Source organism: Homarus americanus, unplaced genomic scaffold, assembly GCF_018991925.1.
Source record: "Homarus americanus isolate GMGI-L3 unplaced genomic scaffold, GMGI_Hamer_2.0 scaffold11783, whole genome shotgun sequence".
Classification (NCBI taxonomy): Eukaryota; Metazoa; Arthropoda; class Malacostraca; order Decapoda; family Nephropidae; genus Homarus; species Homarus americanus.
In genome coordinates, this window is record NW_024714306.1 from 463 (window position 1) to 15021 (window position 14559).

The 14559-nt window shown below is 56.1% G+C and overlaps 1 protein-coding gene across 1 annotated transcript; it reads left to right on the top strand.

Moving 5' to 3' along the window:
* Positions 1-5224: 5224 nt before the first annotated feature.
* On the top strand, positions 5225-6496 carry LOC121878588. Its single transcript, XM_042384929.1, has 3 exons — positions 5225-5461; positions 6068-6217; positions 6359-6496. The coding sequence occupies exons 1-3, from the start codon at positions 5225-5227 to the stop codon at positions 6494-6496; spliced, it is 525 nt and encodes a 174-aa protein (XP_042240863.1).
* The last annotated feature ends 8063 nt before the right edge of the window (positions 6497-14559 follow it).

The window sequence follows — 14559 nt, forward strand, 5'->3', positions numbered from 1 at the left end:
ATGGGCCCTCCTAGTGGCAGGGGAGGCCTTTCCAGGGGTGGCAGAGACTCTGCCAGGGGCGACGGAGCCCCCAGGGACCGTTCCACATGCAGCATCGCCCCAAGAACTTCATATTTTTGTCGTACATTTTGCATTCGTCCAGTAATCCCTTATTTAACTGTGATTGGTGGTGCAAGATGTGACGTCATCAAATTACAGCCAATAGGAGAACAGAGGAAACAGTCAGCACAACACCCCATCTTATGCTTTGCTGTTGGATATTTATTCTCGTTTCACTATTTAAACTCTGGGAGATATAAATAACGTTAAGTAAATACACCGCCCATCGCATTTTCAGTATTATCGCAACCTGAATTATGAAAAGGAGAATAAATATCCAACAGCAAAACATAAGTTGAGGTGTTGTACTGACTCATTGTTCTGTTTTCCTATTGGCTGTAATTTGATGATGTTACCTCTTATGCCACCTATCACATTTAAGTAAGAGATTACTGGCAGAATGCAATATTACGACAGCACTATCCATTGTTTTGAGGCGCCGCCTCCCCTAGGAGGACCTATTGTGAGCCACAAGCCTTGGTAGGGTACCTGGGAGCAGTGGCGACCCATAAAGAGGCCTGGGGGGAGCCATCCCCTCTGGAAGGGTCCCTCAAGGCGCCACCGCCACTGGCAGGGCCTCTGGGAGCACCACGATCCCTAGGAACGTACCTGGAAGCGCCCCCCTCCCTGGAGAGGCCCCATGGATCATGGCTGTCCCTGTGAGGGCCCCTAGGGTCGCCAATGCCCCTAGCAGGGCCCATGGGGGCGCCGCCGTCCCTGTGATGGTTCCTAGAAGCGTTGCCGTCCCTGCAAGGACCCTGGAGCGTTGCCTTCCTGAGAGGCCCATGGAAGCTCGGCTGTTCCTGGAGAACCCCTGTCGACGCCGCCTTCCCTGAGAAGGCCCCTAGGATTACAGTTGTTCCTAAGACCAATCGTGGTGAATCCAGCGCCCCTGACAGGTCCCTTGGGGGCACCGCCGACCCTGAGAGGGCCCTGGGGGCGCCTCCATTCCTTGTACGGCCAAACGACCCTCACAGGGATAGGGGCGATCCTAGGATCCCTTACTGGGATGGGGGCGCCTTCAGGGGTATTCCCAGGGACGGCGGCGCCCCCATGAGCGATGCCACAGCGGTGGGGCATTCAGGGGCCCTTCCAGAGGCGGTGTCTCCCCCAGGGTCTCTCTATGGAGCGCCTCTACTCCCAAGGAACCTGCTAGGGGCTGCGGCAGTGGAATGGGCCCTCCTAGGGCCGATGGCGCTGGTATGGGCCCTCCTAGTGGCATTGGGTGCCTTTCCAGGGGCAGCAGGGTCTCTGCCAGGGGCGATGGCGCCCCCAGGGGCCCTTCCACATGCAGCATCGCCCCAAGAACTTCATAGTTTTGTCGTACATTTTGCATTCGTCCAGTAATCCATTACTTAAACGTCATTGGTGGAGAAAGATGTAACGTCGTCAAATTACAGCTAATAGGAGAACAGAGCAATCAGTCAGTACAACACCCCAACTTATGCTTTGCTGTTGGATATTAATTCTCGTTTCACTATTTAAACTCCGGGAGATATGACGTAAATAAATATACACTGCCCATAGCATTTTCAGCATTATCGCAACCTGAACAATGAAAAGGAGAATAAATATCCAACAGCAAAACATAAGTTGGGGTGTTGTGCTGACTGATTGCTCTGTTTTCCTATTGGCTATAATTTGATGATGCTACCTCTTATTCCACCAATCACAGTTAAGTAAGAGATTACTGGAAGAATGCAATATGTACGACACCACTATCCATTGTTTTCGGGCACCGTCTCCCCTAGGAGGACCTATTGTGAGCCACAGGCCTTGGCAGGGTCCCTGGGAGCAGTGGCGCCCCCATAAAGAGGCCTGGAGGGAGCCACCGCCTCTGGAAGGGCCCCTGAAGGCGCCACCGCCGCTGGCACGGCCTCTGGGAGCACCACGGTCCCTATGGTCATACTTGGAGGCGCCCCCGTCCCTGGAAAAACCCCGAGGATCATGGCTGTCCCTGTGAGGGCCCCTAGGGTCGCCAGCGCCCCTAGCAGGGCCATTGGTGGCGCCGCCGTCCCTGTGAGGGTCCCTAGGAGCGTTGCCGTCTCTACAAGGGTCCATTGAATCGTTGCCGTCCCTGAGAAGCCCACGGAAGCTCAGCTGTTCCTAGAGGATCCGCTGTGTACATCGCCTTCCCTGAGAAGGCCCCTAGAATTGCAGTTGTCCCTAAGAGCGCCCCCGGTGGATCCAGCGCCCCTGACAGGTCCCATGGCCGCACCGCCGACCCTGAGAGGGCCCTGAGGACGCCTCCGTGCATGGCATGGAAATGTGACCCTCACAAGGATAACGGCGATCCCAGGGTCCCTTACAGGGACAATGGCGCCTTCTGGGGTGTTCCCAGGGACGGCGACGCCCCCAGGGGCCTTACCACAGCGGTGGCGCCTTCAGGGGTCCTTCCATAGGGCGGTGTCTCTCCCCAGGATCCCTCTATGGAGCGCCTCTGCCCCCCAAGGAACCTGCCAGGGACTGTGGCGCCTCTATGGGACCTTCTAGGGACATCGGCGCTGGTATGGGCCCCCCTAGTGGCAGTGGGTGCCTTTCCAGGGGCGGCAGGGTCTCTGCCAGGGGCGACGGAGCCCCCAGGGGCCCTTCCACAAGCAGCATCGCCCCAAGAACTTCATAGTTTCGTCTTACATTTTGCTTACGTCCAGTAATCTCTTACTTAAACGTGATTGGTGGAGTAAGATGTGACGTCATCAAACTACAGCCAATAGGAGAACATAGCAATCAGTCAGCACAACACCCCAACTTATGCTTTGCTGTTGGATATTTTTTCTCGTTTCAATATTTAAACTCTGGGAGATATAAATAACGTTGGCAAATACACCGCCCATCGTATTTTCAGTATTACCGCAACTCAATTATGAAAAGGAGAATAAATATCCAACAGCAAAACATAAGTTGAGGTGTTGTACTGACTGATTGTTCTGTTTTCCTATTGGCTGTAATTTGATGATGTTACCTCTTATGCCACCTATCACATTTAAGTAAGAGATTACTGGCAGAATGCAATATTACGACAGCACTATCCATTGTTTTGGGGCGCCGCCTCCCCTAGGAGGACCTATTGTGAGCCACAAGCCTTGGTAGGGTACCTGGGAGCAGTGGCGACCCATAAAGAGGCCTGGGGGGAGCCACCCCCTCTGGAAGGGTCCCTCAAGGCGCCACCGCCACTGGCAGGCCTCTGGGAGCACCACGATCCCTAGGAACGTACCTGGAAGCGCCCCCCTCCCTGGAGAGGCCCCATGGATCATGGCTGTCCCTGTGAGGGCCCCTAGGGTCGCCAATGCCCCTAGCAGGGCCCATGGGGGCGCCGCCGTCCCTGTGATGGTTCCTAGAAGCGTTGCCGTCCCTGCAAGGGACCCTTGGAGCGTTGCCTTCCCTGAGAGGCCCATGGAAGTTCGGAATTTCCTGGAGGAGCCCCTGTGGACGTCGCCTTCCCAGTAAAGGCCACTAGGATTGCAGTTGTCCCTAAGAGTTCCCCTGGTGGATCCAGCTTCCTTGACAGGTCCCCTGGGGGCACCGCCTACCCTGAGAGGGCCCTGGGAACGCCTCCATGCCTGGGATGGCCAAGTGACCCTCACAGGGATAACGGCGATCCCAGGGTCCCTTACAGGGACGGGGGCGCCTTGAAGGGTGTTCCCAGGGACGGCGGCGCCCCAAGGGGCCATAGCGCAGCGGTGGCGCATTCAGGTGCCCTTCCAGAGGCGGTGTCTCCCCCAGGATCCCTCTATGGAGCGCCTCTGCCCCCAAGGAACCTGCCAGGGGCTGTGGCGCCTCTATGGGACCTTCTAGGGACATCGGCGCTGGAATGGGCCCTCCTAGTGGCAGGGGAGGCCTTTCCAGGGGTGGCAGAGACTCTGCCAGGGGCGACGGAGCCCCCAGGGACCCTTCCACATGCAGCATCGCCCCAAGAACTTCATATTTTTGTCGTATATTTTGCATTCGTCCAGTAATCCCTTACTTAACTGTGATTGGTGGTGCAAGATGTGACGTCATCAAATTACAGCCAATAGGAGAACAGAGGAAACAGTCAGCACAACACCCCATCTTATGCTTTGCTGTTGGATATTTATTCTCGTTTCACTATTTAAACTCTGGGAGATATAAATAACGTTAAGTAAATACACCGCCCATCGCATTTTCAGTATTATCGCAACCTGAATTATGAAAAGGAAAATAAATATCCAACAGCAAAACATAAGTTGAGGTGTTGTACTGACTGATTGTTCAATAGGAAAAGAGAGCAGTCAGTCAGCACAACACCCCAACTTATGTTTTCCTGTTGGATATTATTCTCCATTCCGTTGTTAAGGATGCTATAATTCTGGAAATGTGAAAATGGCGATGTAGTTGCATCTCCCAGCATTATAAATAACACAAAAACAACTGCTCCCAGAGACCATACAGGGCTGGCGCTCTCAGGGAACCTCCAAGGTGCGGAAGGGAACATCCTAGGAGTGGCTGGGGCCCTTGGGACTCACCCAGGGGTAGCAGAGGTCCCAGGGACCCATCCCAGAGGCAGCTGGTGACCTGGTTCTCACCCAGGTAAGGTGGTGCCCCCCTGCGACCCTCCCAGGTGCGTCGGCGACCCTTCCAAAGGCGGTTGGGACTCATTGGACCCTCCCAGGGACGGCAGCGCCCCCTGAAATCATCACATGGATTGCGGGGACGCCAGGAACCCTCATAGGGGCGGCAGGGCCCCTGCTACCCTCCCAGAAGCGGCAAGGGTACTAAGGATCCTCCCAGTGGCGGTGGAGTCCCGCAGTTCCTTTCCAGGTGTGACAGCGCCCCTAGGGACCCTCCCAGGGTCGGCGGGACCCGCTAAGACACGCCTAGGGACGGGAGGGGGCCCTGGGACCACCTAGGGGTGATGAGGGCCCTTGGGACATTCCAGGGGCCGCACTTCAAGGGGCCCTATAGCATACCTGGTCGTGCCTTTATACATATTTTATATGTCCATCAGTTCCTTAAATGTGATTGGTGGACTAAAATATCTACCCACCAAATTACAGCCAATAGGAGAAGAGAGCAGTCAGTCAGCACAACACCCCAACTTATGTTTTCCTGTTGGATATTATTCTCCATTCCGTTTGAAGTATGCGATAATACTGGAAATGTGATGATGGGCGATGTAGTTGCATCTCCCAACGCTCTAAATAACAGAAAAACAACTGCCCCCAGAGACCATACAGGGCTGACGCTCTTACGGAACCACCCACGTGCGACAGGGAACCTCCTAGGAGTGGCCGGAGCCACTTGGGACCCGCCTAGGGGCAGCAGAGGCCCGAGGGACCCACCCAGAGGCAGCCAGGGACCTTGGTCTTATCCAGATAAGGTGGTGCCCCCTGGGACCCTCCAGGTGCGTCGGTGACCCTTCCAAAGGTGACTGGGACTCATTGGACCCTCCTATGGACGGCGGCCCCCACTGGAATCATTGCATGGATTGCGGGGGCCCCAGGAAACCTCATAGGGGCGGCAGGGCCCCTGCAACACCTCCGAGGAGCGACGATTGTACTAAGGACCCTCCCAGGGGCGGTGGAGGCCCGCAGTACCTTTCCAGGTGTGACAGCGCCCCTAGGGACCCTCCTAGGGTAGGCGGGACCCACTGAGACACTCCCAGGGACGAGAGGGGGCCCTGGGACCCTCCAGGAGCAGTGGGGCCCCTTGGGACACTACAGGGGCTGCACGTCCAGGGGCCCTATAGCATACCTGGTTGTGCCTAGGTATATATTTTATACGTCCATCAGTTCCTTAAATGTGATTGGTGGACTAAAATATCTACCCACCAAATTACAGCCAATAGGAGAAGAGAGCAGTCAGTCAGCACAACACCCCAACTTATGTTTTCCTGTTGGATATTATTCTCCATTCCGTTTTTAAGTATGCGATAATACTGGAAATGTGATGATGGCCATGTATTTGCATCTCCCAGCATTATAAATAACACAAAAACAAGTTCCCCCAGAGACCATACAGGGCTGGCGCTCTCAGGGAACCTCCAAGGTGCGGCAGGGAACATCCAAGTAGTGGCTGGGGCCATTGGGACCCACCCAGGGGCAGCAGAGGCCCCATGGACCCAATCCCAGAGGCAGCTGGTGACCTGGTTCTCACCCAGGTAAGGTGGTGCCCCCTGCGACCCTCCCAGGTGCATCGGGGACCCTTCCAAGGGCGGCTTGGACTCATTGGACCCTCCCAGGGACGGCAGCGCCCCCTGAAATCATCACATGGATTGCGGGGGCCCCAGGAACCCTCATAGGGGCGGCAGAGCCCCTGCAACCCTCCCAGAAGCGGCGAGGGTACTAAGGATACTCCCAGGGGCGGTGGAGGCCCACAGTACCTTTCCAGGTGTGACCGCGCCCCTAGGGACCCGCCCAGGGTAGGCGGGACCCGCTAAGACACTCCCAGGGACGGGAGGGGGCCATGGGACAACCTAGGGGTGGTGGGGGCCCTTGGGACATTCCAGGGGCCCTATAGCATACCTGGTTGTGCCTTGGTACATATTTTATACGTCCATCAGTTCCTTAAATGTGATTGGTGGACTAAAATATCTACCCACCAAATTACAGCCAATAGGAGAAGAGAGCAGTCAGTCAGCACAACACCCCAACTTATGTTTTCCTGTTGGATATTATTCTCCATTCCGTTTTTAAGTATGCAATAATACGGGAAATGTGATGATGGGCGATGTAGTTGCATCTCCCAGCGCTCTAAATAACAGAAAAACAACTGCCCCCAGAGACCATATAGGGCTGACGCTCTTAGGGAACCACCCACGTGCGACAGGGAACCTCTTAGGAGTGGCCAGGGCCACTTGGGACCCACCCAGGGGCAGCAGAGGCCCCATGGACCCACCCAGAGGCAGCCAGGGACGTTGGTCCTATCCAGATAAGGTGATGCCCCCTGGGACCCTCCAGGTGCGTCGGTGACCCTTCCAAAGGCGGCTGGGACTCATTGGACCCTCCCACGGACGGCGGCCTCCCCTGGAATCATCGCATGGATTGCGGGGGCCCCAGGAAACCTCATAGGGGCGGCAGGGCCCTTGCAACACCTCCGAGAAGCGACGATTGTACTAAGGACCCTCCCAGGGGCGGTGGAGGCCCGCAATACCTTTCCAGGTGTGACAGCGCCCCTAGGGACCCTCCTAGGGTAGGCGGGACCCACTGAGACACTCCCAGGGACGAGAGGGGGCCCTGGGACCCTCCAGGAGCAGTGGGGCCCCTTGGGACACTACAGGGGCTGCACGTCCAAGGGCCCTATAGCATACCTGGTTGTGCCTAGGTATATATTTTATACGTCCATCAGTTCCTTAAATGTGATTGGTGGACTAAAATATCTACCCACCAAATTACAGCCAATAGGAGAAGAGAGCAGTCAGTCAGCACAACACCCCAACTTATGTTTTCCTGTTGGATATTATTCTCCATTCCGTTTTTAAGTATGCGATAATACTGGAAATATGATGATGGGCGATGTAGTTGCATCTCCCAACGCTCTAAATAACAGAAAAACAACTGCCCCCAGAGACCATACAGGGCTGGCGCTCTCAGGGAACCTCCAAGGTGCGGCAGGGAACATCCAAGTAGTGGCTGGGGCCATTGGGACCCACCGAGGGGCAGCAGAGGCCCCATGGACCCATCCCAGAGGCAGCTGGTGACCTGGTTCTCACCCAGGTAAGGTGGTGCCCCCTGCGACCCTCCCAGGTGCATCGAGGACCCTTCCAAGGGCGGTTGGGACTCATTGGACCCTCCCAGGGACGGCAGCGCCCCCTGAAATCATCACATGGATTGCGGGGACCCCAGGAACCCTCATAGGGGCGGCAGGGCCCCTGCACCCCTCCCAGAAGCGGCGAGGGTACTAAGGATACTCCCAGGGGCGGTGGAGGCCCACAGTACCTTTCCAGGTGTGACCGCGCCCCTAGGGACCCTCCCAGGGTAGGCGGGACCCGCTAAGACACTCCCAGGGACGGGAGGGGGCCCTGGGTCCACCTAGGGGTGGTGGGGGCCCTTGGGACATTCCAGGGGCCCTATAGCATACCTGGTTGTGCCTTGGTACATATTTTATACGTCCATCAGTTCCTTAAATGTGATTGGTGGACTAAAATATCTACCCACTAAATTACAGCCAATAGGAGAAGAGAGCAGTCAGTCAGCACAACACCCCAACTTATGTTTTCCTGTTGGATATTATTCTCCATTCCGTTTTTAAGTATGCGATAATACTGGAAATGTGATGATGGGCGATGTAGTTGCATCTCCCAACGCTCTAAATAACAGAAAAACAACTGCCCCCAGAGACCATACAGGGCTGACGCTCTTAGGGAACCACCCACGTGCGACAGGGAACCTCCTAGGAGTGGCCGGAGCCACTTGGGACCCGCCTAGGGGCAGCAGAGGCCCGAGGGACCCACCCAGAGGCAGCCAGGGACCTTGGTCTTATCCAGATAAGGTGGTGCCCCCTGGGACCCTCCAGGTGCGTCGGTGACCCTTCCAAAGGTGGCTGGGACTCATTGGACCCTCCCATGGACGGCGGCCCCCACTGGAATCATCGCATGGATTGCGGGGGCCCCAGGAAACCTCTTAGGGGCGGCAGGGCCCCTGCAACAACTCCGAGAAGCGACGATTGTACTAAAGACCCTCCCAGGGGCGGTGGAGGCCCGCAGTACCTTTCCAGGTGTGACAGCGCCACTAGGGACCCTCCTAGGGTAGGCGGGACCCACTGAGACACTCCCAGGGAGGGGAGGGGGCCCTGGGACCCTCCAGGAGCAGTGGGGCCCCTTGGGACACTAGAGGGACTGCATGTCCAGGGGCCCTATAGCATACCTGGTTGTGCCTAGGTATATATTTTATATGTCCATCAGTTCCTTAAATGTGATTGGTGGACTAAAATATCTACCCACCAAATTACAGCCAATACCATAGCGGTGGCCCCTTCAGGGGCCCTTCAGAGGTGGTGTCTCCCCCAGGGTACCTCTTTGGGGCGACACTGCCCACATGGACCCTGCCAGGAGTTGGAGCGCCCCTATGGGCCCTCCTAGGGCCCGCGGCGCTGCTGTGCGCCCTGCTAGTGGCAGTGGGTTCCTTTCCAGGGGCAGCAGGGTCTCTGCCAGGGGCGACGGCTACCCCAGGGGCTCTTCCACATGCGGCATCGCCCCAAAAACTTAATAGTTTTGTCGTACATTTTGCATTCGTCCAGTAATCCCTTACTTAACTGTGATTGGTGGAGCAAGATGTAACGTCATCAACATACAGCCAATAGGAGAATAGAGCAATCAGTCAGCACAACACCCCAACTTATGCTTTGCTGTTGGATATTTATTCTCGTTTCACTATTTAAATTCTGGGAGATATGACGTAAAATAAATACACCGCCCATCGCATTTTCAGTATTATCGCAACCTGAACAATGAAAAGGAGAAAAAATATCCAACAGCAAAACATAAGTTGGGGTGTTGTGCTAATTGATTGCTTTGTTTTCCTTTTGGCTGTAATTTGATGACGTTTCCTCTTATTCCACCAATCACAGTTAAGTAAGAGATTACTGGAAGAATGCATTATGTACGACACCACTATCCATTGTTTTGGGGCGCCGCCTCCCCTAGGAGGATCTATTATAATCCACAGGCCTTGGCAGGGTCCCTGGAAGCAGTGGCCCCCATAAAGAGGCCTGGGGAGAGCCACCGCCTCTGGAAGGGCCCCCGAAGGCGCCACACCGCTGGCAGGGCCTCTGGGAGCACCACGGTCCCTAGGAACGTATCTGGAGGCGCCCCGGTCCCTGGAAAACCCCTGGGGTCAGCGCTGTCCCTGTGAGGGCCCCTCGGATCGCCAGCGCCCCTAGCAGGGCCCATGGGGGCGCCCCCGTGTCTGTGAGGGTCCCTAGGAGCGTTGCCGTCCCTGAGAGGCCCATGGAAACTCGGCTGTTTCTGGAGGAGCCCCTGAGAACGCCGCTTTCCCTGAGAAAGCCTCTAGGATTGCCGTTGTCCCTAAGAGCACCCGTGTTGGATCCAGCGCCCCTGGTGGATCTAGCGCCCCTGACAGGTCCCATGGGGGCACCGCCGACCGATGAGAGGGCCCTGGGGGTGCCTCCGTGCCTGGCCTGGCTAAGTTACCCTCAGAGTGATAACGTCGATCCCAGGGTCCCTTACAGGGATGGAAGCGCCTTCAGGGGTGTTCCTAGGGACGGCGACGTACCCAGGGGCTCTACCATAGCGGTGGCCCCTTCAGGGGCCCTTCAGAGGTGGTGTCTCCCCCAGGGTACCTCTTTGGGGCGACACTGCCCACATGGACCCTGCCAGGAGTTGCAGCGCCCCTATGGGCCCTCCTAGGGCCCGCGGCGCTGCTGTGCGCCCTGCTAGTGGCAGTGGGTTCCTTTCCAGGGGCAGCAGGGTCTCTGCCAGGGGCGACGGCGCCCCCAGGGGCCCTTCCACATGCGGCATCGCCCCAAAAACTTCATAGTTTTGTCGTACATTTTGCATTCGTCCAGTAATCTCTTACTTAACTGTGATTGGTGGAGCAAGATGTAACGTCATCAACATACAGCCAATAGGAGAATAGAGCAATCAGTCAGCACAACACCCCAACTTATGCTTTGCTGTTGGATATTTATTCTCGTTTCACTATTTAAATTCTGGGAGATATGACGTAAAATACATACACCGCCCATCGCATTTTCAGTATTATCGCAACCTGAACAATGAAAAGGAGAATAAATATCCAACAGCAAAACATAAGTTGGGGTGTTGTGCTAATTGATTGCTTTGTTTTCCTTTTGGCTCTAATTTGATGACGTTTCCTCTTATTCCACCAATCACAGTTAAGTAAGAGATTACTGGAAGAATGCATTATGTACGACACCACTATCCATTGTTTTGGGGCGCCGCCTCCCCTAGGAGGATCTATTATAATCCACAGGCCTTGGCAGGTCCCTGGAAGGTGGCCCTTACAAGGCCTGGGAGAGCCACGCTTCTGAAGCGGGGGCCCCCTGGCGCCATCCGCTGGCAGGGCCTCTGGGCACCACGTCCCTTTGTGAACGTATCTGGAGGCGCCCTGGTCCCTGAAAACCCCTGGGGTCCCTGTGAGGGCCCTCTGAGTCGCCAGCGCGCCTCAGCAGGCCCATGGGCGCCTGCTTCTGTGAGGTCCCTAGGAGCGTTAAGCCAACCTTAAGAGGAACATGGCTTTCTGGAGGAGCCCCTGAGAAAGCCTCTAGGATTGCCGTTGTCCCTAAGAGCGCCCGTGTTGGATCCAGCGCCCCTGGTGGATCTAGCGCCCCTGACAGGTCCCCTGGGGGCACCGCCGACCGATGAGAGGGCCCTGGGGGTGCCTCCGTGCCTGGCCTGGCTAAGTTACCCTCAGAGTGATAACGTCGATCCCAGGGTCCCTTACAGGGATGGAAGCGCCTTCAGGGGTGTTCCTAGGGCCGGCGACGTACCCAGGGGCTCTACCATAGCGGTGGCCCCTTCAGGGGCCCTTCAGAGGTGGTGTCTCCCCCAGGGTACCTCTTTGGGGCGACACTGCCCACATGGACCCTGCCAGGAGTTGGAGCGCCCCTATGGGCCCTCCTAGGGCCCGCGGCGCTGCTGTGCGCCCTGCTAGTGGCAGTGCCTTTCCAGGGGTAGCAGAGACTCTGCCAGGGGCGACGGAGCCCCCAGGGACCCTTCCACATGCAGCATCGCCCCAAGAACTTCATAGTTTTGTCGTACATTTTGCATTCGTCCAGTAATCCCTTACTTAACTGTGATTGGTGGTGCAAGATGTAACGTCATCAAATTACAGCCAATAGGAGAACAGAGGAAACAGTCAGCACAACACCCCATCTTATGCTTTGCTGTTGGATATTTATTCTCGTTTCACTATTTAAACTCTGGGAGATATAAATAACGTTAAGTAAATACACCGCCCATCGCATTTTCAGTATTATCGCAACCTGAATTATGAAAAGGAGAATAAATATCCAACAGCAAAACATAAGTTGAGGTGTTGTACTGACTGATTGTTCTGTTTTCCTATTGGCTGTAATTTGATGATGTTACCTCTTATGCCACCTATCACATTTAAGTAAGATTACTGGCAGAATGCAATATTACGACAGCACTATCCATTGTTTTGGGGCGCCGCCTCCCCTAGGACGACCTATTGTGAGCCACAAGCCTTGGTAGGGTACCTGGGAGCAGTGGCGACCCATAAAGAGGCCTGGGGGGAGCCACCCCCTCTGGAAGGGTCCCTCAAGGCGCCAACGCCACTGGCAGGGCCTCTGGGAGCACCACGGTCCCTAGGGAACGTATCTGGAAGCGCCCCGGTCCTGGAAAACCCTGGGGTCAGCGCTTTGTCCCTGTGAGGGGCCCCTCAGGTCGCCAGCGCCCTAGCAGGGCCGTAGGGCGCCCCCGTTTCTGTGAGGGGTCCCTAGGGCGTTGCCGTCTGAGAGGAACATGGAAACTCGGCTGTTTCTGGAGGAGCCCCTGAGAAAGCCTCTAGGATTGCCGTTGTCCCTAAGAGCGCCCGTGTTGGATCCAGCGCCCCTGGTGGATCTAGCGCCCCTGACAGGTCCCCTGGGGGCACCGCCGACCGTTGAGAGGGCCCTGGGGGTGCCCCCGTGGCTGGCCTGGCTAAGTTACCCTCAGAGTGATAACGTCGATCCCAGGGTCCCTTACAGGGATGGAAGCGCCTTCAGGGGTGTTCCTAGGGACGGCGACGTACCCAGGGGCTCTACCATAGCGGTGGCCCCTTCAGGGGCCCTTCAGAGGTGGTGTCTCCCCCAGGGTACCTCTTTGGGGCGACACTGCTCACATGGACCCTGCCAGGAGTTGCAGCGCCCCTATGGGCCCTCCCAGGGCCTGCGGCGCTGCTGTGCGCCCTGCTAGTTGCAGTGGGTTCCTTTCCAGGGGCAGTAGGGTCTCTGCCAGGAGCGACGGCGCCCCCAGGGGCCCTTCCACATGCGGCATCGCCCCAAAAACTTCATAGTTTTGTCGTACATTTTGCATTCGTCCAGTAATCCCTTACTTAACTGTGATTGGTGGAGCAAGATGTAACGTCATCAACATACAGCCAATAGGAGAATAGAGCAATCAGTCAGCACAACACCCCAACTTATGCTTTGCTGTTGGATATTTATTCTCGTTTCATTATTTAAATTCTGGGAGATATGACGTAAAATAAATACACCGCCCATCGCATTTTCAGTATTATCGCAACCTGAACAATGAAAAGGAGAATATATATCCAACAGCAAAACATAAGTTGGGGTGTTGTGCTAATTGATTGCTTTGTTTTCCTTTTGGCTGTAATTTGATGACGTTTCCTCTTATTCCACCAATCACAGTTAAGTAAGAGATTACTGGAAGAATGCATTATGTACGACACCACTATCCATTGTTTTGGGGCGCCGCCTCCCCTAGGAGGATCTTTTATAATCCACAGGCCTTGGCAGGGTCCCTGGAAGCAGTGGCCCCCCATAAAGAGGCCTGGGGAGAGCCACCGCCTCTGGAAGGGCCCCCGAAGGCGCCACACCGCTGGCAGGGCCTCTGGGAGCACCACGGTCCCTAGGAACGTATCTGGAGGCGCCCCGGTCCTTGGAAAACCCCTGGGGTCAGCGCTGTCCCTGTGAGGGCCCCTCGGATCGCCAGCGCCCCTAGCAGGGCCCATGTGGGCGCCCCCGTGTCTGTGAGGGTCCGTAGGAGCGTTGCCGTCCCTGAGAGGCCCATGGAAACTCGGCTGTTTCTGGAGGAGCCCCTGAGAACGCCGCTTTCCCTGAGAAAGCCTCTAGGATTGCCGTTGTCCCTAAGAGCGCCCGTGTTGGATCCAGCGCCCCTGGTGGATCTAGCGCCCCTGACAGGTCCCATGGGGGCACCGCCGACCGATGAGAGGGCCCTGGGGGTGCCTCCGTGCCTGGCCTGGCTAAGTTACCCTCAGAGTGATAACGTCGATCCCAGGGTCCCTTACAGGGATGGAAGCGCCTTCAGGGGTGTTCCTAGGGACGGCGACGTACCCAGGGGCTCTACCATAGCGGTGGCCCCTTCAGTGGCCCTTCAGAGGTGGTGTCTCCCCCAGGGTACCTCTTTGGGGCGACACTGCCCACATGGACCCTGCCAGGAGATGGAGCGCCCCTATGGGCCCTCCTAGGGCCCGCGGCGCTGCTGTGCGCCCTGCTAGTGGCAGTGGGTTCCTTTCCAGGGGCAGCAGGGTCTCTGCCAGGGGCGACGACGCCCCCAGGGGCTCTTCCACATGCGGCATCGCCCCAAAAACTTCATAGTTTTGTCGTACATTTTGCATTCGTCCAGTAATCCCTTACTTAACTGTGATTGGTGGAGCAAGATGTAACGTCATCAACATACAGCCAATAGGAGAATAGAGCAATCAGTCAGCACAACACCCCAACTTATGCTTTGCTGTTGGATATTTATTCTCGTTTCACTATTTGAATTTTGTTAGATATGACGTTAATTAAATACACCGCTCATCGCATTTT